At 45.8% G+C, this 27,062-nt stretch overlaps 1 protein-coding gene across 2 annotated transcripts in view; it reads left to right on the top strand.

The window, feature by feature from the left end:
- The window catches only part of SLC44A3 (solute carrier family 44 member 3), a 70,750-nt gene that overhangs the window by 18,265 nt on the left and 25,423 nt on the right, over positions 1–27,062 (top strand). For both annotated transcript variants that reach the window (XM_069967726.1, XM_069967725.1), the window contains exons 4-8: positions 1,087–1,229; positions 11,031–11,167; positions 11,417–11,510; positions 20,171–20,340; positions 26,927–27,016. In XM_069967726.1, the coding sequence (XP_069823827.1) occupies positions 1,087–1,229; positions 11,031–11,167; positions 11,417–11,510; positions 20,171–20,340; positions 26,927–27,016 (634 nt within the window). The remainder of the gene's footprint in view (positions 1–1,086; positions 1,230–11,030; positions 11,168–11,416; positions 11,511–20,170; positions 20,341–26,926; positions 27,017–27,062) is intronic.

Raw genomic sequence — 27,062 nt, 5'->3', positions numbered from 1 at the left:
GTGTGACGTCCTATAGGTGATACTGATGTATGGATCTCCTGTGTGACGTCCTATAGATACTGATGTATGGATCTCCTGTGTGACGTCCTATAGGTGATACTGATGTATGGATCTCCTGTGTGACGTCTTATAGGTGATACTGATGTATGGATCTCCTGTGTGACGTCCTATAGGTACTGATGTATGGATCTCCTGTGTGATGTCCTATAGGTGATACTGATGTATGGATCTCCTGTGTGACGTCCTATAGATACTGATGTATGGATCTCCTGTGTGACGTCCTATAGGTGATACTGATGTATGGATCTCCTGTGTGACGTCCTATAGATACTGATGTATGGATCTCCTGTGTGACGTCCTATAGGTGATACTGATGTATGGATCTCCTGTGTGACGTCCTATAGATACTGATGTATGGATCTCCTGTGTGACGTCCTATAGATACTGATGTATGGATCTCCTATGTGACGTCCTATAGATACTGATGTATGGATCTCCTGTGTGACGTCCTATAGGTGATACTGATGTATGGATCTCCTGTGTGACGTCCTATAGGTACTGATGTATGGATCTCCTGTGTGACGTCCTATAGGTGATACTGATGTATGGATCTCCTGTGTGACGTCCTATAGGTGATACTGATGTATGGATCTCCTGTGTGACGTCCTATAGGTGATACTGATGTATGGATCTCCTGTGTGACGTCCTATAGGTACTGATGTATGGATCTCCTGTGCGACGTCCTATAGATACTGATGTATGGATCTCCTGTGCGACGTCCTATAGATACTGATGTATGGATCTCCTGTGTGACGTCCTATAGATACTGATGTATGGATCTCCTGTGTGACGTCCTATAGATACTGATGTATGGATCTCCTGTGTGACGTCCTATAGATACTGATGTATGGATCTCCTGTGTGACGTCCTATAGATACTGATGTATGGATCTCCTGTGTGACGTCCTATAGGTACTGATGTATGGATCTCCTGTGTGACGTCCTATAGGTACTGATGTATAGATCTCCTGTGTGACGTCCTATAGGTGATACTGATGTATGACGTCCTCTCCGCTTGCTCCTCCAGGTCTTTATTAGTGGTTACGCCCTGACGGCCGGCGCTGCAGAGAGACTCGTCTTCGGATATGATAGTTATGGGAATGTTTGCGGGAAAAGAAACTCTCCGATCCCGAATGCTCCGCTCTCCGGACAAGACATGACGGCCAGAAGGTACATGGTGTGTTGGATAGAGGACATAGTCCTGGCCCAAAACGGGACTCCACCAGCCTCATCTTAGGGGGGCTTTACTATGATTTGGAATATTAGAGGGCAGATCCCCTGTGTTATCTGTGTTATACATGATGGGGGTGGTCACTATGAGGGATCCCCTGTGTTATACATGACGGGGGTGGTCACTATGAGGGATCCCCTCTGTTATACATGATGGGGGTCGTCACTATGAGGGATCCCTCTGTTATACATGATGGGGGTCGTCACTATGAGGGATCCCCTGTGTTATACATGATGGGGGTGGTCACTATGAGGGATCCCCTGTGTTATACATGACGGGGGTGGTCACTATGAGGGATCCCCTCTGTTATACATGATAGGGGTCGTCACTATGAGGGATCCTTCTGTTATCCATGGCGGGGGTCGTCACTATGAGGGATCCTCTCTGTTATACATGACGGGGGTCGTCACTATGAGGGATCCCCTGTGTTATACATGACGGGGGTGGTCACTATGAGGGATCCCCTCTGTTATACATGACGGGGGTCGTCATTATGAGGGATCCTTCTGTTATCCATGGCGGGGGTCGTCACTATGAGGGATCCCCTGTGTTATACATGATGGGGGTGGTCACTATGAGGGATCCCTCTGTTATACATGACGGGGGTCGTCACTATGAGGGATCCTTCTGTTATCCATGGCGGGGGTCGTCACTATGAGGGATCCCCTGTGTTATACATGAGGGGGGTCGTCACTATGAGGGATCCCCTCTGTTATACATGATGGGGGTCGTCACTATGAGGGATCCCCTGTGTTATACATGATGGGGGTCGTCACTATGAGGGATCCCCTCTGTTATACATGACAGGGGTCGTCACTATGAGGGATCCCCTCTGTTATACATGACAGCGTCGTCACTATTAGGGATCCCCTCTGTTATACATGAGGGGGGGTCGTCACTATGAGGGATCCCCTCTGTTATACATGATGGGGGTCGTCACTGAGGGATTCCCTGTGTTATACATGACAGCGTCGTCACTATGAGGGATCCCCTCTGTTATACATGACGGGGGTGGTCACTATGAGGGATCCCCTCTGTTATACATGATGGGGGTCGTCACTATGAGGGATCCCTCTGTTATACATGATGGGGGTCGTCACTATGAGGGATCCCCTGTGTTATACATGATGGGGGTGGTCACTATGAGGGATCCCCTGTGTTATACATGACGGGGGTGGTCACTATGAGGGATCCCCTCTGTTATACATGATAGGGGTCGTCACTATGAGGGATCCTTCTGTTATCCATGGCGGGGGTCGTCACTATGAGGGATCCTCTCTGTTATACATGACGGGGGTCGTCACTATGAGGGATCCCCTGTGTTATACATGACGGGGGTGGTCACTATGAGGGATCCCCTCTGTTATACATGACGGGGGTCGTCATTATGAGGGATCCTTCTGTTATCCATGGCGGGGGTCGTCACTATGAGGGATCCCCTGTGTTATACATGATGGGGGTGGTCACTATGAGGGATCCCTCTGTTATACATGACGGGGGTCGTCACTATGAGGGATCCTTCTGTTATCCATGGCGGGGGTCGTCACTATGAGGGATCCCCTGTGTTATACATGAGGGGGGTCGTCACTATGAGGGATCCCCTCTGTTATACATGATGGGGGTCGTCACTATGAGGGATCCCCTGTGTTATACATGATGGGGGTCGTCACTATGAGGGATCCCCTCTGTTATACATGACAGGGGTCGTCACTATGAGGGATCCCCTCTGTTATACATGACAGCGTCGTCACTATTAGGGATCCCCTCTGTTATACATGAGGGGGGGTCGTCACTATGAGGGATCCCCTCTGTTATACATGATGGGGGTCGTCACTGAGGGATTCCCTGTGTTATACATGACAGCGTCGTCACTATTAGGGATCCCCTCTGTTATACATGACAGCGTCGTCACTATTAGGGATCCCCTGTGTTATACATGACGGGGGTGGTCACTAAGAGGGATCCCCTCTGTTATACATGATGGGGGTTGTTACTATGAGGGATCCCCTGTGTTACACATGACGGAGGTCGTCACTATGAGGGATCCCCTCTGTTATACACGATGGGGGTCGTCACTATGAGGGATCCCCTGTGTTATACATGATGGTGGTCGTCACTATGAGGGATCCCCTCTGTTATCCATGACGGGGGTCGTCACTATGAGGGATCCCCTGTGTTATACATGATGAAGTCGTCACTATGAGGGATCCCCTCTGTTATACATGATAGGGGTCGTCACTATGGGGGAACCCCCTTGTTATACACGACGGGGGTCGTCACTATGAGGGATCCCGTGTTATACATGACGGGGGTCGTCACTATGAGGGATCCCCTCTGTTATACATGATGGAGTCGTCACTATGAGGGATCCCCTGTGTTATACATGATGGGGGTGGTCACTATGAGGGATCCCCTCCTTTATCCATGACTGGGGTTGTCACTATGAGGGATCCCTTCTGTTATACATGATGGGGGTCGTCACTATGGGGGATCCCCTCTGTTATACATGATGGGGGTCGTCACTATGGGGGATCCCCTCTGTTATACATGATAGGGGTCGTCACTATGAGGGATCCCCTCTGTTATACATGACGGGGGTCGTCAATTATGAGGGATTCCCTGTGTTATACATGAGGGGGGGGTCGTCACTATGAGGGATTCCCTGTGTTATACATGAGGGGGGTCGTCACTATGAGGGATCCCGTGTTATACATGACGGGGGTCGTCACTATGAGGGATCCCCTCTGTTATACATGACGGAGGTCGTCACTATGAGGGATCCCGTGTTATACATGAAGGGAGTCGTCACTATGAGGGATTCCCTCTGTTATACATGACAGCGTCGTCACTATTAGGGATCCCCTGTGTTATACATGATGGGGGTCGTCACTATGAGGGATCCCCCGTGTTATACATGACTAGGGTCGTCACTATGAGGGATCCCCTCTGTTATACATGATGGAGTCATCACTATGAGGGATCCCCCGTGTTATACATGACGGTGGTTGTCACTATGAGGGATCCCCCAGGTTATACATGATGGGGGTCGTCACTATGAGGGATCCCCTCTGTTATACATGACGAGGGTCGTCACTATGAGGGATCCCCTCTGTTATACATGATGGGGGTCGTCACTATGGGGGATCCCCTCTGTTACACATGATGGGGGTCAATACTATGAGGGATCCCCTCTGTTACACCTGATGGGGGTCATGACTATGAGGGATCCCCTCTGTTATACATGACGGGGGTCGTCACTATGAGGGATCTCCTCTGTTATACATGACGGGGGTCGTCACTATGAGGGATCCACTCTGTTATACATGACGGGGGTCGTCACTATGAGGGATCCCCTGTGTTATACATGATGGGGGTGGTCACTATGAGGCATTCCCTCTGTTATACATGAGGGGGGGGTCGTCACTATGAGGGATTCCCTGTGTTATACATGACGGGGGTCGTCACTATGAGGGATTCCCTGTGTTATACATGATGGGGGTCGTCACTATGAGGGATCCCTCTGTTATACATGAGGGGGGGTCGTCACTATGAGGGATCCCCTCTGTTATACATGAGGGGGGGGGGTCGTCACTATGAGGGATCCCGTGTTATACATGATGGGGGTCGTCACTATGAGGGATCCCCTGTGTTACACATGACGGGAGTCGTCACTATGAGGGATCCCCTCTGTTATACATGATGGGGGTCGTACTATGAGGGATCCTCTGTGTTATCCATGACGGAGGTCGTCACTATGAGGGATCCCCTGTGTTATACATGATGGGGGTCGTCACTATGAGGGATCCCCCGTGTTATACTTGACGGGGGTCGTCACTATGAGGGATCCCCTCTGTTATACATGATGGGGGTCGTCACTGTGAGGGATCTCCTCTGTTATACATGACGGGAATCGTCACTATGAGGGATCGCCTCTGTTATACATGATGGAGTCATCACTATGAGGGATCCCCCGTGTTATACATGACGGTGGTCGTCACTATGAGGGATCCCCCAGGTTATACATGATGGGGGTCATCACTATGAGGGATCCCCTCTGTTATACATGATAGGGGTCGTCACTATGGGGGATCCCCTTGTTATACATGATGGGGGTCATGACTATGAGGGATTCCCTGTGTTATACATGACGGGGGTCATCACTTTGAGGGATCCCCTCTGTTATACATGATGGGGGTCTTCACTATGGGGGATCCCCTCTGTTACACATGATGGGGGTCAAGACTATGAGGGATCCCCTCTGTTATACATGACTGGGGTTGTCACTATGAGGGATCCCCTGTGTTATACATGACTGAGGTCGTCACTATGAGGGATCCCCTCTGTTATACATGATGGGGGTCGTCACTATGAGGGATCCCCTCTGTTATACATGATGGGGGTCGTCACTATGAGGGATCCCCTGTGTTATACATGATGGGGGTCGTCACTATGAGGGATCCCCTCTGTTGTACATGATGGGGGTCGTCACTATGAGGGATCCCTCTGTTATACATGATGGGGGTCGTCACTATTAGGGATCCCTTCTGTTATACATGAGGGGGGGTCGTCACTATGAGGGATCCCCTCTGTTATACATGATGGGGGTCGTCACTGAGGGATTCCCTGTGTTATACATGACAGCGTCGTCACTATTAGGGATCCCCTCTGTTATACATGAGGGGGGGGTCGTCACTATGAGGGATCCCCTCTGTTATACATGATGGGGGTCGTCACTGAGGGATTCCCTGTGTTATACATGACAGCGTCGTCACTATTAGGGATCCCCTCTGTTATACATGACAGCGTCGTCACTATTAGGGATCCCCTGTGTTATACATGACGGGGGTGGTCACTAAGAGGGATCCCCTCTGTTATACATGATGGGGGTTGTTACTATGAGGGATCCCCTGTGTTACACATGACGGAGGTCGTCACTATGAGGGATCCCCTCTGTTATACACGATGGGGGTCGTGACTATTAGGGATCCCCTCTGTTATACATGACAGCGTCGTCACTATGAGGGATCCCCTGTGTTATACATGATGGGGGTCGTCACTATGAGGGATCCCCTCTGTTGTACATGATGGGGGTCGTCACTATGAGGGATCCCTCTGTTATACATGAGGGGGGGTCGTCACTATGAGGGATCCCCTCTGTTATACATGATGGGGGTCGTCACTGAGGGATTCCCTGTGTTATACATGACAGCGTCGTCACTATTAGGGATCCCCTCTGTTATACATGAGGGGGGGTCGTCACTATGAGGGATCCCCTCTGTTATACATGATGGGGGTCGTCACTGAGGGATTCCCTGTGTTATACATGACAGCGTCGTCACTATTAGGGATCCCCTCTGTTATACATGACAGCGTCGTCACTATTAGGGATCCCCTGTGTTATACATGACGGGGGTGGTCACTAAGAGGGATCCCCTCTGTTATACATGATGGGGGTTGTTACTATGAGGGATCCCCTGTGTTACACATGACGGAGGTCGTCACTATGAGGGATCCCCTCTGTTATACACGATGGGGGTCGTCACTATGAGGGATCCCCTGTGTTATACATGATGGTGGTCGTCACTATGAGGGATCCCCTCTGTTATCCATGACGGGGGTCGTCACTATGAGGGATCCCCTGTGTTATACATGATGAAGTCGTCACTATGAGGGATCCCCTCTGTTATACATGATAGGGGTCGTCACTATGGGGGAACCCCCTTGTTATACACGACGGGGGTCGTCACTATGAGGGATCCCTCTGTTATACATGACGGGGGTCGTCACTATGAGGGATCCCCTCTGTTATACATGATGGAGTCGTCACTATGAGGGATCCCCTGTGTTATACATGATGGGGGTGGTCACTATGAGGGATCCCCTCTTTTATCCATGACTGGGGTTGTCACTATGAGGGATCCCTTCTGTTATACATGATGGGGGTCGTCACTATGGGGGATCCCCTCTGTTATACATGATGGGGGTCGTCACTATGGGGGATCCCCTCTGTTATACATGATAGGGGTCGTCACTATGAGGGATCCCCTCTGTTATACATGACGGGGGTCGTCAATTATGAGGGATTCCCTGTGTTATACATGACGGGGGTCTTCACTATGAGGGATTCCCTGTGTTATACATGAGGGGGGTCGTCACTATGAGGGATCCCGTGTTATACATGACGGGGGTCGTCACTATGAGGGATCCCCTCTGTTATACATGATGGGGGTCGTCACTATGAGGGATCCCCGGTGTTATACATGAAGGGAGTCGTCACTATGAGGGATCCCCTCTGTTATACATGATGGGGGTCGTCACTATGAGGGATCCCTCTGTTATACATGAGGGGGGGTCGTCACTATGAGGGATCCCCTCTGTTATACATGAGGGGGGGGGTCGTCACTATGAGGGATCCCATGTTACACATGACGGGAGTCGTCACTATGAGGGATCCCCTCTGTTATACATGATGGGGGTCGTACTATGAGGGATCCTCTGTGTTATCCATGACGGAGGTCGTCACTATGAGGGATCCCCTGTGTTATACATGATGGGGGTCGTCACTATGGGGGATCCCCCGTGTTATACTTGACGGGGGTCGTCACTATGAGGGATCCCCTCTGTTATACATGATGGGGGTCGTCACTGTGAGGGATCTCCTCTGTTATACATGACGGGAATCGTCACTATGAGGGATCGCCTCTGTTATACATGATGGAGTCATCACTATGAGGGATCCCCCGTGTTATACATGACGGTGGTCGTCACTATGAGGGATCCCCCAGGTTATACATGATGGGGGTCGTCACTATGAGGGATCCTCTCTGTTATACATGATGGGGGTCGTCACTATGAGGGATTCCCTCTGTTATACATGATGGGGGTCGTCACTATGAGGGATTCCCTCTGTTATACATGACAGCGTCGTCACTATTAGGGATCCCCTGTGTTATACATGATGGGGGTCGTCACTATGAGGGATCCCCTCTGTTATACATGATGGGGGTCGTCACTATGAGGGATTCCCTCTGTTATACATGACAGCGTCGTCACTATTAGGGATCCCCTGTGTTATACATGATGGGGGTCGTCACTATGAGGGATCCCCCGTGTTATACATGACGGGGGTCGTCACTATGAGGGATCCCCTCTGTTATACATGATGGAGTCGTCACTATGAGGGATCCCCCGTGTTATACATGACGGTGGTTGTCACTATGAGGGATCCCCCAGGTTATACATGATGGGGGTCGTCACTATGAGGGATCCTCTCTGTTATACATGACGGGGGTCGTCACTATGAGGGATCCCCTCTGTTATACATGACGAGGGTCGTCACTATGAGGGATCCCCTCTGTTATACATGATGGGGGTCGTCACTATGGGGGATCCCCTCTGTTACACATGATGGGGGTCAATACTATGAGGGATCCCCTCTGTTACACCTGATGGGGGTCATGACTATGAGGGATCCCCTCTGTTATACATGACGGGGGTCGTCACTATGAGGGATCCCCTCTGTTATACATGACGGGGGTCGTCACTATGAGGGATCCACTCTGTTATACATGACGGGGGTCGTCACTATGAGGGATCCCCTGTGTTATACATGATGGGGGTCGTCACTATGAGGGATTCCCTGTGTTATACATGAGGGGGGTCGTCACTATGAGGGATTCCCTGTGTTATACATGATGGGGGTCGTCACTATGAGGCATTCCCTCTGTTATACATGAGGGGGGGGTCGTCACTATGAGGGATTCCCTGTGTTATACATGACGGGGGTCGTCACTATGAGGGATTCCCTGTGTTATACATGATGGGGGTCGTCACTATGAGGGATCCCTCTGTTATACATGAGGGGGGGTCGTCACTATGAGGGATCCCCTCTGTTATACATGAGGGGGGGGGGTCGTCACTATGAGGGATCCCGTGTTATACATGATGGGGGTCGTCACTATGAGGGATCCCCTGTGTTACACATGACGGGAGTCGTCACTATGAGGGATCCCCTCTGTTATACATGATGGGGGTCGTACTATGAGGGATCCTCTGTGTTATCCATGACGGAGGTCGTCACTATGAGGGATCCCCTGTGTTATACATGATGGGGGTCGTCACTATGAGGGATCCCCCGTGTTATACTTGACGGGGGTCGTCACTATGAGGGATCCCCTCTGTTATACATGATGGGGGTCGTCACTGTGAGGGATCGCCTCTGTTATACATGATGGAGTCATCACTATGAGGGATCCCCCGTGTTATACATGACGGTGGTCGTCACTATGAGGGATCCCCCAGGTTATACATGATGGGGGTCGTCACTATGAGGGATCCCCTCTGTTATACACGATGGGGGTCGTCACTATGAGGGATCCCCTCTGTTATACATGATGGGGGTCTTCACTATGGGGGATCCCCTCTGTTACACATGATGGGGGTCAAGACTATGAGGGATCCCCTCTGTTATACATGACTGGGGTTGTCACTATGAGGGATCCCCTGTGTTATACATGACTGAGGTCGTCACTATGAGGGATCCCCTCTGTTATACATGATGGGGGTCGTCACTATGAGGGATCCCCTCTGTTATACATGATGGGGGTCGTCACTATGAGGGATCCCCTGTGTTATACATGATGGGGGTCGTCACTATGAGGGATCCCCTCTGTTGTACATGATGGGGGTCGTCACTATGAGGGATCCCTCTGTTATACATGAGGGGGGGTCGTCACTATGAGGGATCCCCTCTGTTATACATGAGGGGGGGTCGTCACTATGAGGGATCCCGTGTTATACATGATGGGGGTCGTCACTATGAGGGATCCCCTCTGTTATACATGATAGGGGTCGTCACTATGAGGGATCCACTCTTTTATCCATGACTGGGGTTGTCACTATGAGGGATCCCCTGTGTTACACATGACTGAGGTCGTCACTATGAGGGATCCCCTCTGTTGTACATGACGGAGGTCGTCACTATGAGGGATCCCGTGTTATACATGACGGGGGTCGTCACTATGAGGGATCCCCTCTGTTTTACATGACGGGAGTCGTCACTATGAGGGATCCCCTCTGTTATACATGATGGAGTCGTCAATTATGATGGATTCCCTGTGTTATACATGATGGGGGTCGTCACTATGAGGGATCCCCTTTTTTATCCATGACTGGGGTTGTCACTATGAGGGATCCCCTGTGTTATACATGACTGAGGTCGTCACTATGAGGGATCCCCTCTTTTATACATGATGGTGGTCGTCACTATGAGGGATCCCCTCTTTTATACATGATGGTGGTCGTCACTATGAGGGATCCCCTCTTTTATACATGATGGAGGTCGTCACTATGAGGGATCCCCTCTGTTATACATGATGGTGGTCGTCACTATGAGGGATCCCCTCTGTTATACATGACTGAGGTCGTCACTATGAGGGATCCCCTGTGTTATACATGATGGAGGTCGTCACTATGAGGGATCCCCTGTGTTATACATGATGGGGGTCGTCACTATGAGGGATCCCCTGTGTTATACATGACTGGGGTCGTCACTATGAGGGATCCCCTCTGTTATACATGATGGGGGTCGTCACTATGAGGGATCCCCTCTGTTATACATGATGGGGGTCGTCACTATGAGGGATCCCCTGTGTTATACATGATGGGGGTCGTCACTATGAGGGATCCCCTGTGTTATACATGACGGTGTCATCACTATGAGGGATCCCTTCTCTTTGCAGACACGTCTTCTTCCTGAATTCCTGTAATCTGCAGTTCAGAGACCTCCGCATTACCTCCATCGCTCTGTGTGTGACCAGTTGTCCCCAGGAACCGCTGGCCTCTCTGCAGGATCTGCAGCACTTTGCGAAGAACAATGGTGAGTGTGTGGGTGTCTCTGCGGTGATGTGGGAATCCGGATCCGGGCAGTGTGGTGGGTGGTGAGAAGGATCAGGTGATATGTCTCGGGGGTTACATGATGGTGATGTGAGGGCCCTCATTAGAAGAAGTGTAATCCTCTGTGCTGCTGTGAGGGTGTGGTAGAATTGCCTCCTTGCAGTGGAGGAAGCTGTTGTGTAGATACAGTGTATCCCCAGCGTATTTGACTGCCTCCTGTATTGTGCTCCAGGCTCTCACCTGTGTGTGTATACACTGAACTACACCGAATATATACAGCATCCCCGGGTGTCCGAGTGGTGTCCGGCCCTTCCTGTGCCTGCAAGGTGAGTACTGTGTGTATAGTGTATGGTATACATGATGTATGTGGTGTGTGTGTATAGTGTATGGTATACATGATGTATGTGGTGTGTGTGTGTGTGTATATAGTGTATGGTATACATGATGTATGTGTTTTGTGTGTGTGTGTGTGTAGTGTATGGTATACATGATGTATGTGGTGTGTGTGTGTATAGTGTATGGTATACATTATGTATATGGTGTGTGTGTGTATAGTGTATGGTATATGGAATGGAAAGAAGGTGCGGATCCAGCACTCCAAGGTAAGTTAAAAATCTTATATTTTATTCAATCATGTTAAAATACAGCAGAGCTATGTGTGCTGTGTGGCCCAGTAGATTCACGCGTTTCGCGCATGCGCGCTTAGTCATAATCTGATTATGACTAAGCGCGCATGCGCGAAACGCGTCAATCTACTGGGCCACACAGCACACATAGCTCTGCTGTATTTTAACATGATTGAATAAAATATAAGATTTTTAACTTACCTTGGAGTGCTGGATCCGCACCTTCTTTCCATTCCATTCATCTATTGACGGCTAGCCACCGCCTGGAACCGTGCACCCTCCCTCAATGCATTGATATCCGAACTATACAACAACAAGGTGAGCTGATCTCCATTTTTTCACTTTCCATAGTGTATGGTATACATGGTGTGTGTGTGTATAGTGTATGGTATACATGATGTATGTATGTGTATAGTGTATGGTATACATGATGTATGTGGTGTGTGTGTGTGTGTATAGTGTATGGTATACATGATGTATGTATGTGTATAGTGTATGGTATACATGATGTATGTGGTGTGTGTGTGTGTGTATAGTGTATGGTATACATGATGTATGTATGTGTATAGTGTATGGTATACATGATGTATGTGGTGTGTGTGTGTGTGTATAGTGTATGGTATACATGATGTATGTGTGTGTATAGTGTATGGTATACATGATGTATGTGGTGTGTGTGTGTGTATAGTATAAATGATGTGTGTGGTGTTTGTGTATAGTGTATGGTATACATGATGTATGTGTGTGTATAGTGTATGGTATACATGATATATATGTGGTGTGTGTGTGTGTGTGTGTATATAGTGTATGGTATACATGATATATGTGGTGTGTGTATAGTGTATGGTATACATTATGTGTGGTGTGTGTGTATATAGTGTATGGTATACATGATGTATGTGGTGTGTGTGTATATAGTGTATGGTATACAGGATGTATGTGGTTGTGTGTGTATAGTGTATGGTATACATGATGTATGTGGTTGTGTGTATAGTGTATGGTATACATGATGTATGTGGTGTGTGTGTATAGTGTATGGTATACATGATGTATGTGGTGTGCGTAATAGTGTATGGTATACATGATGTATGTGGTGTGTGTGTGTGTGTGTGTATAGTGTATGGTATACATGATGTATGTGGTGTGTGTGTATAGTGTATGGTATACATGGTGTGTGTGTGTATAGTGTATGGTATACATGATGTATGTGGTGTGTGTGTATAGTGTATGGTATACATTGTGTGTGTATAGTGTATGGTATACATTGTGTGTGTATAGTGTATGGTATACATGGTATGTGTGTGTGTGTGTATAGTGTATGGTATACATGATGTATGTGGTGTGTGTGTGTATAGTGTATGGTATACATGATGTATGTGGTGTGCGTAATAGTGTATGGTATACATGATGTATGTGGTGTGTGTGTGTGTGTATAGTGTATGGTATACATGGTGTGTGTATAGTGTATGGTATACATGATGTATGTGGTGTGTGTGTATAGTGTATGGTATACATGGTGTGTGTGTGTATAGTGTATGGTATACATGATGTATGTGGTGTGTGTGTATAGTGTATGGTATACATGGTGTGTGTATAGTGTATGGTATACATGATGTATGTGGTGTGTGTGTATAGTGTATGGTATACATGGTGTGTGTGTGTATAGTGTATGGTATACATGATGTATGTGGTGTGTGTGTGTGTATAGTGTATGGTATACATTGTGTGTGTGTGTGTGTGTATAGTGTATGGTATACATGATGTATGTGGTGTGTGTGTATAGTGTATGGTATACATGGTGTGTGTGTGTGTATAGTGTATGGTATACATGATGTATGTGGTGTGTGTGTATAGTGTATGGTATACATGGTGTGTGTGTGTGTATAGTGTATGGTATACATGATGTATGTGGTGTGTGTGTGTATAGTGTATGGTATACATGGTGTGTGTGTGTGTGTATAGTGTATGGTATACATGGTGTGTGTGTATAGTGTATGGTATACATGGTGTGTGTGTGTGTGTATAGTGTATGGTATACATGATGTATGTGGTGTGTGTGTATAGTGTATGGTATACATGGTGTGTGTGTGTGTATAGTGTATGGTATACATGATGTATGTGGTGTGTGTGTATAGTGTATGGTATACATGATGTATGTGGTGTGTGTATATAGTTTATGGTATACATGGTGTGTGTGTGTGTGTATAGTGTATGGTATACATGATGTATGTGGTGTGTGTGTGTGTTTATAGTGTATAGTATCAGTATCGGTCCTATATGTTCTCTTTATAGTATTAGTGATGTATGTTCTCTGTATAGTATCAGTATCGGTATTGGTCCTGTATGTTCTCTGTATAGCATCAGTATCGGTCCTGTGTGTTCTCTGTATAGTATCAGTATCGGTCCTGTATGTTCTCCGTATAGTAGCTGTATCGGTCCTGTATGTTCTCTGTATAGTATTAGTATCGGTCTTGTATGTTCTCTGTATAGTATTAGTATCGGTCTTGTATGTTCTCTGTATAGTATCAGTATCGGTATTGGTCCTGTATGTTCTCTGTATAGTATTAGTATCGGTCTTGTATGTTCTCTGTATAGTATTAGTATCGGTCCTGTATGTTCTCTGTATAGTATCAGTATCGGTATTGGTCCTGTATGTTCTCTGTATAGTATCGGTCCTGTATGTTCTCTGTATAGTATCAGTATCGGTATCGGTCCTGTATGTTCTCTGTATAGTATCAGTATCGGTCCTGTGTGTTCTCTGTATAGTATCAGTATCGGTATTGGTCCTGTATGTTCTCTGTATAGTATCAGTATCGGTCCTGTGTGTTCTCTGTATAGTATTAGTATCAGTCCTGTGTGTTCTCTGTATAGTATCAGTATCAGTCCTGTGTGTTCTCTGTATAGTATCAGTATCGGTCCTGTGTGTTCTCTGTATAGTATCAGTATCGGTATTGGTCCTGTATGTTCTCTGTATAGTATTAGTATCAGTCCTGTGTGTTCTCTGTATAGTATCAGTATCGGTCCTGTATGTTCTCTGTATAGTATCAGTATCGGTATTGGTCCTGTATGTTCTCTGTATAGTATTAGTATCAGTCCTGTGTGTTCTCTGTATAGTATTAGTATCAGTCCTGTGTGTTCTCTGTATAGTATCAGTATCGGTCCTGTATGTTCTCTGTATAGTATCAGTATCGGTATTGGTCCTGTATGTTCTCTGTATAGTATTAGTATCGGTCCTGTATGTTCTCTGTATAGTATTAGTATCGGTCTTGTATGTTCTCTGTATAGTATCAGTATCGGTATTGGTCCTGTATGTTCTCTGTATAGTATTAGTATCAGTCCTGTGTGTTCTCTGTATAGTATCAGTATCGGTCCTGTATGTTCTCTTTATAGTATCAGTGATGTATGTTCTCTGTATAGTATTAGTATCAGTCCTGTGTGTTCTCTGTATAGTATTAGTATCGGTCCTGTATGTTCTCTGTATAGTATCAGTATTGGTATTGGTCCTGTATGTTCTCTGTATAGTATCGGTCCTGTATGTTCTCTGTATAGTATTAGTATCGGTCTTGTATGTTCTCTGTATAGTATTAGTATCGGTCTTGTATGTTCTCTGTATAGTATTAGTATCGGTCTTGTTTGTTCTCTGTATAGTATTAGTATCGGTCTTGTATGTTCTCTGTATAGTATCAGTATCGGTATTGGTCCTGTATGTTCTCTGTATAGTATTAGTATCGGTCCTGTATGTTCTCTGTATAGTATCAGTATCGGTATTGGTCCTGTATGTTCTTTGTATAGTATCAGTATCGGTCCTGTGTGTTCTCTGTATAGTATCAGTATCGGTCCTGTATGTTCTCTGTATAGTATCAGTATCGGTATTGGTCCTGTATGTTCTCTGTATAGTATTAGTATCGGTCCTGTGTGTTCTCTGTATAGTATCAGTATCGGTATTGGTCCTGTATGTTCTTTGTATAGTATCAGTATTGGTCCTGTATGTTCTCTGTATAGTATTAGTATCGGTCCTGTATGTTCTCTGTATAGTATTAGTATCGGTCCTGTATGTTCTCTGTATAGTATCAGTATTGGTATTGGTCCTGTATGTTCTCTGTATAGTATCGGTCCTGTATGTTCTCTGTATAGTATTAGTATCGGTCTTGTATGTTCTCTGTATAGTATTAGTATCGGTCTTGTATGTTCTCTGTATAGTATTAGTATCGGTCTTGTTTGTTCTCTGTATAGTATTAGTATCGGTCTTGTATGTTCTCTGTATAGTATCAGTATCGGTATTGGTCCTGTATGTTCTCTGTATAGTATTAGTATCGGTCCTGTATGTTCTTTGTATAGTATCAGTATCGGTCCTGTATGTTCTCTGTATAGTATCAGTATCGGTCCTGTATGTTCTCTGTATTGTATCAGTATTGGTCCTGTATGTTCTCTGTATAGTATCAGTATTGGTATTGGTCCTGTATGTTCTCTGTATAGTATTAGTATCGGTCTTGTATGTTCTCTGTATAGTATCAGTATCGGTCCTGTATGTTCTCTGTATAGTATCAGTATCGGTCCTGTATGTTCTCTGTATAGTATCAGTATCGGTCCTGTATGTTCTCTGTATAGTATCAGTATCGGTCTTGTATGTTCTCTGTATAGTATCGGTCCTGTATGTTCTCTCTATAGTATCTGTATCGGTCCTGTATGTTCTCCGTATAGTAGCTGTATCGGTCCTGTATGTTCTCTGTATAGTATCGGTATCGGTCCTGTATGTTCTCTGTATAGTATCGGTCCTGTATGTTCTCTCTATAGTATCAGTATCGGTCCGGTATGTTCTCTGTATAGTATCTGTATCGGTCCTGTGTGTTCTCTGTATAGTATCAGTATCGGTCCTGTATGTTCTCTGTATAGTATCAGTATCGGTCCTGTGTGTTCTCTGTATAGCATCAGTATCGGTCCTGTGTGTTCTCTGTATAGTATCAGTATCGGTTCTGTGTGTTCTCTGTATAGTATCGGTATGGGTCCTGTATGTTCTCTGTATAGTATCGGTCCTGTATGTTCTCTGTATAGTATCGGTCCTGTATGTTCTCTGTATAGTATCAGTATCGGTATTGGTCCTGTATGTTCTCTGTATAGTATCATTATCGGTCCTGTGTGTTCTCTGTATAGTATCAGTATCGGTATCGGTCCTGTATGTTCTCTGTATAGTATCAGTATCGGTCCTGTGTGTTCTCTGTATAGTATCAGTATCGGTCCTGTATGTTCTCTGTATAGTATCAGTATCGGTCCTGTATGTTCTCTGTATAGTATCAGTATCGGTCCTGTGTGTTCTCTGTATAGTATCAGTATCGGTTCTGTATGTTCTCTGTATAGTATCAGTATCGGTATTGGTCCTGTGTTCTCTGTATAGTATCAGTATCGGTCCTGTGTGTTCTCTGTATAGTATCAGTATCGGTCCTGTATGTTCTCTGTATAGTATCAGTATCGGTATTGGTCCTGTATGTTCTCTGTATAGTATCATTATCGGTCCTGTATGTTCTCTGTATAGTATCAGTATCGGTATCGGTCCTGTATGTTCTCTGTATAGTATCAGTATCGGTCCTGTGTGTTCTCTGTATAGTATCAGTATCGGTCCTGTGTGTTCTCTGTATAGTATCAGTATCGGTATCGGTCCTGTGTGTTCTCTGTATAGTATTGGTATCGGTCCTGTGTGTTCTCTGTATAGTATTGGTATCGGTCCTGTGTTCTCTGTATAGTATCAGTATCGGTCCTGTATGTTCTCTGTATAGTATCAGTATCGGTCCTGTGTGTTCTTTGTATAGTATCAGTATCGGTCCTGTGTGTTCTCTGTATAGTATTGGTATCGGTCCTGTATGTTCTCTGTATAGTATTAGTATCAGTCCTGTGTGTTCTCTGTATAGTATCAGTATCGGTCCTGTATGTTCTCTGTATAGTATCGGTATTGGTCCTGTATGTTCTCTGTATAGTATCAGTATCGGTCCTGTGTGTTCTCTGTATAGTATCAGTATCGGTCCTGTGTGTTCTCTGTATAGTATCAGTATCGGTCCTGTGTGTTCTCTGTATAGTATCAGTATCGGTCCTGTGTGTTCTCTGTATAGTATTGGTATCGGTCCTGTATGTTCTCTGTATAGTATTAGTATCGGTCCTGTGTGTTCTCTGTATAGTATCAGTATCGGTATTGGTCCTGTATGTTCTCTGTATAGTATTGGTATCGGTCCTGTGTGTTCTCTGTATAGTATCAGTATCGGTTCTGTATGTTCTCTGTATAGTATCAGTATCGGTTCTGTATGTTTTCTGTATAGTATCAGTATCGGTATTGGTCCTGTGTTCTCTGTATAGTATCAGTATCGGTCCTGTGTGTTCTCTGTATAGTATCAGTATCGGTCCTGTATGTTCTCTGTATAGTATCAGTATCGGTATTGGTCCTGTATGTTCTCTGTATAGTATCAGTATCGGTCCTGTGTGTTCTCTGTATAGTATCAGTATCGGTATCGGTCCTGTATGTTCTCTGTATAGTATCAGTATCGGTCCTGTGTGTTCTCTGTATAGTATCAGTATCGGTCCTGTATGTTCTCTGTATAGTATTAGTATCGGTCCTGTGTGTTCTCTGTATAGTATCAGTATCGGTCCTGTATGTTCTCTGTATAGTATCAGTATCGGTATTGGTCCTGTGTGTTCTCTGTATAGTATCAGTATCGGTATTGGTCCTGTGTGTTCTCTGTATAGTATCAGTATCTGTCCTGTGTGTTCTCTGTATAGTATCAGTATCGGTCCTGTGTGTTCTCTGTATAGTATCAGTATCGGTCCTGTATGTTCTCTGTATAGTATCAGTATCGGTATTGGTCCTGTGTGTTCTCTGTATAGTATCAGTATCGGTCCTGTGTGTTCTCTGTATAGTATCAGTATCGGTCCTGTGTGTTCTCTGTATAGTATCGGTATCGGTCCTGTGTGTTCTCTGTATAGTATTGGTATCGGTCCTGTGTTCTCTGTATAGTATCAGTATCGGTCCTGTGTGTTCTCTGTATAGTATCAGTATCGGTCCTGTATGTTCTCTGTATAGTATTAGTATCGGTCCTGTGTGTTCTCTGTATAGTATCAGTATCGGTATTGGTCCTGTATGTTCTCTGTATAGTATCAGTATCGGTATCGGTCCTGTATGTTCTCTGTATAGTATCAGTATCGGTCCTGTGTGTTCTCTGTATAGTATCAGTATCGGTCCTGTGTGTTCTCTGTATAGTATCAGTATCGGTCCTGTGTGTTCTCTGTATAGTATCAGTATCGGTCCTGTGTGTTCTCTGTATAGTATCAGTATCGGTCCTGTGTGTTCTCTGTATAGTATCAGTATCGGTCCTGTGTGTTCTCTGTATAGTATTGGTATCGGTCCTGTGTGTTCTCTGTATAGTATTGGTATCGGTCCTGTGTTCTCTGTATAGTATTAGTATCGGTCCTGTGTGTTCTCTGTATAGTATCAGTATCGGTCCTGTATGTTCTCTGTATAGTATTGGTCCTGTATGTTCTCTGTATAGTATTGGTATCGGTCCTGTGTGTTCTCTGTATAGTATCAGTATCGGTCCTGTGTGTTCTCTGTATAGTATCAGTATCGGTCCTGTATGTTCTCTGTATAGTATCAGTATCGGTATTGGTCCTGTATGTTCTCTGTATAGTATTAGTATCGGTCCTGTGTGTTCTCTGTATAGTATCAGTATCGGTCCTGTGTGTTCTCTGTATAGTATCAGTATCGGTCCTGTGTGTTCTCTGTATAGTATCAGTATCGGTCCTGTGTGTTCTCTGTATAGTATCAGTATCGGTATTGGTCCTGTGTGTTCTCTGTATTGTATCAGTATCGGTACTGTGTGTTCTCTGTATAGTATCGGTATTGGTCCTGTGTGTTCTCTGTATAGTATCAGTATCGGTCCTGTGTGTTCTCTGTATAGTATCGGTATTGGTCCTGTGTGTTCTCTGTATAGTATCAGTATCGGTATTGGTCCTGTATGTTCTCTGTATAGTATTGGTATTGGTCCTGTATGTTCTCTGTATAGTTTTAGTATCGGTCCTGTGTGTTCTCTGTATAGTATCAGTATCGGTCCTGTATGTTCTCTGTATAGTATCGGTATTGGTCCTGTATGTTCTCTGTATAGTATCAGTATCGGTCCTGTGTGTTCTCTGTATAGTATCAGTATCAGTCCTGTGTGTTCTCTGTATAGTATCAGTATCGGTATTGGTCCTGTATGTTCTCTGTATAGTATCAGTATCGGTCCTGTATGCTCTCTGTATAGTATCAGTATTGGTATCGGACTTATATAGTATCAGTATCGGTCATCCTGTTTCCATAACTCTTTTTTTATCGTTTTCCTCAGTAAATCGTTCCCGCTCTTCCATCGCTGCGTTCCTCAGAATCCGGACTGTTATAGTAAATTTGCGTCGGTTCTGATCGATGTGATCAATGAAGTGGATTTCTTCCATCGTGTCCTGAGTGGGATCATGGCCGGCAGAGACAACGTGGTGGGCCTCAGCATTCTGGCAGTAGGTGTGAACGTTTCCTATATATTAGTGACTTCTCCTGATCCCCGTACGATGTTCATAGTGCATGTGCATGGGGCTGGAAATGTCTTAGTGTTCAGACACCTGGCAATGCGAGCCACCCAGGAGTCTGTATGACTGATAAGGGGCTCCTATATACTGCATATAGTCTGTGCCGTCACCAGTACAGGACAGCGGGGGAGGAGCTATGGCACCCTACTGCAAGGGGAGGAGACATCACAACCTGCAGCAGAGGAGGAAGAAGAGACATCACAACCTGCAGCAGAGGAGGAAGAAGAGACATCACAACCTGCAGCTGAGGAGGAAGAAGAGACATCACAGCCTGCAGCAGGTGAGGAGACATCACAACCTGCAGCAGGGGAGGAAAAAGATACATCACAACCTGCAACAGTGGGGCCGCCCGCATCACTCGCTCGTGCAACCGCCGCTCCCAACCGCCTTTCTATCCGCCGCCCGCCCTTGTATCCGCTGCCCCTCCGTCTGCCCTTGTATCCGCTGCCACCTCCGCCCGCCCTTGTATCCGCCGCTGCCACCACCCGCCCTTGTATCCGCTGCCCCTCCGTCTGCCCTTGTATCCGCTGCTCCCTCCGTCTGCCCTTGTATCCCCTGCCCCCTCCGCCCGCCCTTGTATCCGCTGCCCCCTCCGTCTGCCCTTGTATCCGCTGCCCCCTCCGTCTGCCCTTGTATCCGCTGCCCCTCCGTCTGCCCTTGTATCCGCTGCCCCTCCGTCCGCCCTTGTATCTGCTGCCCCCTCCGCCCCGCCCTTGTATCTGCTGCCCCCTCCGCCCCGCCCTTGTATCTGCTGCCCCCTCCGCCCGCCCTTGTATCCGCTGCCCCTCCGCCCTCCGTTGTATCCGCTGCCCCCTCTGTCCGCCCTTGTATCCGCTGCCCCTCCGTCCGCCCTTGTATCCGCTGCCCCTCTGTCCGCCCTTGTATCCGCTGCCCCCTCCGTCTGCCCTTGTATCTGCTGCCCCCTCCGTCTGCCCTTGTATCCGCTGCCCCCTCCGTCTGCCCTTGTATCCGCCGCCCCTCCGCCCTCCGTTGTATCCGCTGCCCCCTCCGTCCGCCCTTGTATCCGCTGCCCCCTCCGTCCGCCCTTGTATCCGCCGCCCCCTCCGTCTGCCCTTGTATCCGCTGCCCCCTCCGTCCGCCCTTGTATCCGCTGCCCCCTCCGTCCGCCCTTGTATCCGCCGCCCCTCCTTGTATCCGCTGCCCCTCCATCCGCCCTTGTATCCGCCGCCCCCTCCGTCCGCCCTTGTATCCGCCGCCCCCTCCGTCCGCCCTTGTATCCGCCGCCCCCTCCGTCCGCCCTTGTATCCGCTGCCCCCTCCGTCCGCCCTTGTATCCGCCGCCCCCTCCGTCCGCCCTTGTATCCGCTGCCCCCTCCGTCCGCCCTTGTATCCTCCGCCCGTCCTTGTATCCGCTGCCCCCTTCGTCCGCCCTTGTATCTGCTGCCCCCTCTGTCTGCCCTTGTATCCGCTGCCATCCCGCCCGCCGTTGTATTCGCCACCCCCTTTGCCGGCCCTTGTATCCGCCACCCCTTCGTCCGCCCTTGTATCCGCCGCCCCCTCCGCCCGCCCTTGTATCCGCTGCCCCCTCCGCCCGCCCTTGTATCTGCTGCCCCCTCCGCCCGCCCTTGTATCCGCCGCCCCCTCCGTCTGCCCTTGTATCCGTGCCCCCTCCGCCCGCCCTTGTATCCGCTGCCCCCTCCACCCGCCCTTGTATCCGCCACCCCTTCGTCCGCCCTTGTATCCGCCGCCCCCTCCGTCTGCCCTTGTATCCGCTGCCCCCTCCGTCCGCCCTCCGTTGTATCCGCTGCCCCCTCCGTCCGCCCTTGTATCCGCTGCCCCCTCCGTCTGCCCTTGTATCCGCTGCCCCCCCCGCCCGCCGTTGTATTCGCCACCCCCTTTGCCGGCCCTTGTATCCGCCACCCCTCCGTCTGCCCTTGTATCCGCCGCCCCCTCCGTCTGCCCTTGTATCCGCCGCCCCCCCGCCCGCCCTTGTATCCGCCGCCCCCTTCGCCCGCCCTTGTATCTGTCGCTCCCGCTGCCTGCATTCATAGATTTTTTTGTGAAAATCAAATTTACGATTTTCACCAAAAATCTAATCGATTCTGGGCGAATTAATCAAATTAATTAGATTACTCTCCCGGCCCTGCCCTGTGGGACCAGCTGTCCGGACCCCTGCTGCAGCTCTGCTCCCTGCACAGTAACCATGAGCGCTCATGCGGCGGCAGCACTGACAGAGAGCGAGCCATTGGCTCCCTGTCAGTCACTCTTGTGGCCACAGCGGTCACAAGAGGCTGCTGTCCCCTTCTGGTGTCAGCACTGGAGTGACGTTACTGCGCCGGCTCCAGGGAGAGTGGCCTCTTGTGACAGCTGCACAATAAGGGAAGAAAAGAAGAAACGCCGGACCAGGGTGAGTATAAGTTACATTTTTTTTTTGGTCACATGCTGTATGGGAGGGCTATATACTACTGGGGGAGATGCACAGGGGAGCTATATACTACTGGGGAGAGCGCACAGGGGGGCTATATACTACTGGGGGAGAGCGCACAGGGGGGCTATATACTACAGGGGGACAGCGCACAGTGGGGCTATATACTACAGGGGGAGAGCGCACAGGGGGGGCTATATATACTACAGGGGGAGAGCGCACAGGGGGCTATATACTACAGGGGGAGAGCGCACAGGGGGGCTATATACTACAGGAGGAGAGCGCACAGGGGGGCTATATATACTACAGGGGGAGAGCACACTGGGGGGCTATATACTACAGGGGGAGAGCACACAGGGGGGCTATACACTACTGGGGCAGTCACCCCCATTGTACCTAATTTCAAAGGACCGGTGAGAGAGAAAAAATGCCAATTTTCCCCACTAATAAGCAAGTGTATGTAAATAGTTCAACAACGGTTGTGAAAAGTAACAAAGCACGTTTCCTACTGATGTACAGTAAGTGGAGCTTCACTAAAAGTTGTTGAGTACCCCTGTCCTCTATGTATATCCTATATGTATACCCTCTATGTACAGTATATCCTCTATGTACAGTATGTCCTCTATGTATATGCTATATCTATACCCTCTATGTACAGTATATCCTATATGTACAGTATATGCTATATGTATACCCTCTATGTACAGTATATCCTCTATGATCAGTACATCCTATATGTATACCCTCTATGTACAGTATATCCTATATGTATACCCTCTATGTACAGTATATCCTCTATGTATACCCTCTATGTACAGTATATCCTATATGTATATCCTCTATGTACAGTATATCCTCTATGTACAGTATATCCTCTATGTACAGTATATCCTCTATGTATATCCTCTATGTACAGTATATCCTCTATGTATACCCTCTATGTACAGTATATCCTCTATGTACAGTATATCCTATATGTATATCCTCTATGTACAGTATATCCTATATGTACAGTATATCCTCTATGTATATCCTCTATGTACAGTATATCCTATATGTATACCCTCTATGTACAGTATATCCTATATGTATACCCTCTATGTACAGTATATCCTCTATGTACAGTATATCCTATATGTATATCCTCTATGTACAGTATATCCTATATGTACAGTATATCCTCTATGTATATCCTCTATGTACAGTATATCCTATATGTATATCCTCTGTGTACAGTATATCCTATATGTATACCCTCTATGTACAGTATATCCTATATGTATACCCTCTATGTACAGTATATCCTATATGTATATCCTCTATGTATACCCTCTATGTACAGTATATCCTATATCTATACCCTCTATGTACAGTATATCCTCTATGTACATAATATCCTCTATGTACAGTATATCCTATATGTATATCCTCTATGTACAGTATATCCTCTATGTACAGTATATCCTATATGTATATCCTCTGTGTACAGTATATCCTCTATGTATATCCTCTATATACAGTATATCCTATATGTATATCCTCTATGTACAGTATATCCTCTATGTATACCCTCTATGTACAGTATGTCCTCTATGTATATCCTCTATGTACAGTATATCCTATATGTATATCCTCTATGTATACCCTCTATGTACAGTATATCCTATATGTATACCCTCTATGTACAGTATATCCTATATGTATATCCTCTATGTACAGTATATCCTCTATGTATATCCTCTATGTACAGTATACCCTCTATGTACAGTATATCCTATATGTATACCCTCTATGTACAGTATATCCTCTATGTATATCCTCTATGTACAGTATATCCTCTATGTACAGTATATCCTATATGTATACCCTCTATGTACAGTATATCCTCTATGTATATCCTCTATATACAGTATATCCTATATGTATACCCTCTATGTACAGTATGTCCTATATGTATACCCTCTATGTACAGTATATCCTATATGTATATGCTATATCTATACCCTCTATGTACAGTATATCCTATATGTATACCCTCTATGTACAGTATATCCTCTATGTACAGTATATCCTATATGTATACCCTCTATGTACAGTATATCCTCTATGTACAGTTTATCCTCTATGTATACCCTCTATGTACAGTATATCCTCTATGTATACCCTCTATGTACAGTATATCCTCTATGTACAGTATATCCTATATGTATATGCTATATCTATACCCTCTATGTACAGTATATCCTATATGTATACCCTCTATGTACAGTATATCCTCTATGTACAGTATATCCTATATGTATACCCTCTATGTACAGTATATCCTCTATGTACAGTATATCCTATATGTATATCCTCTATGTACAGTATATCCTATATGTATATGCTATATCTATACCCTCTATGTACAGTATATCCTCTATGTATATCCTCTATGTACAGTATATCCTCTATGTATACCCTCTATGTACAGTATATCCTCTATGTATACCCTCTATGTACAGTATATCCTCTATGTACAGTATATCCTCTATGTATATCCTCTATATACAGTATATCCTATATCTATACCCTCTATGTACAGTATATCCTCTATGTATATCCTCTATATACAGTATATCCTCTATGTATATCCTCTATGTACAGTATATCCTATATGTATATGCTATATCTATACCCTCTATGTACAGTATATCCTCTATGTATATCCTCTATGTACAGTATATCCTCTATGTATACCCTCTATGTACAGTATATCCTCTATGTATACCCTCTATGTACAGTATATCCTCTATGTATACCCTCTATGTACAGTATATCCTATATGTATATCCTCTATGTACAGTATATCCTCTATGTACAGTATATCCTATATGTATATCCTCTATGTACAGTATATCCTCTATGTACAGTATATCCTATATGTGTATCCTCTATGTACAGTATATCCTATATGTATATGCTATATCTATACCCTCTATGTACAGTATATCCTCTATGTATATCCTCTATATACAGTATATCCTCTATGTATATCCTCTATATACAGTATATCCTATATGTATACCCTCTATGTACAGTATATCCTATATGTATACCCTCTATGTACAGTATATCCTCTATGTACAGTATATCCTCTATGTACAGTATATCCTATATGTATATGCTATATCTATACCCTCTATGTACAGTATACCCTCTATGTACAGTATATCCTATATGTGTATCCTCTATGTACATTATATCCTATATGTATACCCTCTATGTACAGTATATCCTCTATATACAGTATATCCTATATGTATACAGTATATCCTATATGTGTATCCTCTATGTACAGTATATCCTATATGTACAGTATATTCTATATGTATACCCTCTATTTATATCCTATATCTATACCCTCTATGTACAGTATATCCTATATGTGTATCCTCTATGTACAGTATATCCTATATGTATACCCTCTATGTACAGTATATCCTCTATATACAGTATATCCTATATGTATACAGTATATCCTATATGTGTATCCTCTATGTACAGTATATCCTATATGTACAGTATATTCTATATGTATACCCTCTATTTATATCCTATATCTATACCCTCTATGTACAGTATATCCTATATCTATACCCTCTATGTACAGTATATCCTATATGTATATCCTCTGTGTACAGTATACCCTCTATGTACAGTATATCCTATATGTATACCCTCTATGTACAGTATATCCTCTATGTACAGTATATCCTATATGTGTATCCTCTATGTACAGTATATCCTATATGTATATGCTATATCTATACCCTCTATGTACAGTATATCCTATATGTATACCCTCTATGTACAGTATATCCTATATGTATATGCTATATCTATACCCTCTATGTACAGTATATCCTATATGTATATCCTCTGTGTACAGTATACCCTCTATGTACAGTATATCCTATATGTGTATCCTATGCCTGTTCTGTGCCTGTCACTTTTCCATGGGCGATTATTGGATGCAGGGCGTTCTTAGCCGCACCCTCTGCCCATACCCCCGTGTACAGGGCCCTCTCCTGTCAGGCACTCTGAGCTGTGACCTGTGGTTCTTCTATGTCTTACCATACTGTGTTTCCCTCCAGCACTGTCGGCAGTGATGGTCGTGGTGTTCCGGTACATTAGCACGCTGATGGTCCATATCCTGGTGTCTCTGCTCATGTTCGGACTGTTGTGTAAGTGTCTTGGTCAGGACTCCTGATTCATCACTTAATGGTGGTT

The sequence above is a fragment of the Dendropsophus ebraccatus genome, chromosome 4, assembly GCF_027789765.1.
Source record: "Dendropsophus ebraccatus isolate aDenEbr1 chromosome 4, aDenEbr1.pat, whole genome shotgun sequence".
NCBI lineage: Eukaryota > Metazoa > Chordata > Amphibia > Anura > Hylidae > Dendropsophus > Dendropsophus ebraccatus.
The sequence above is the reverse complement of the archived record's forward strand: the minus strand, read 5'-3'. Positions and strand labels throughout refer to the sequence as shown.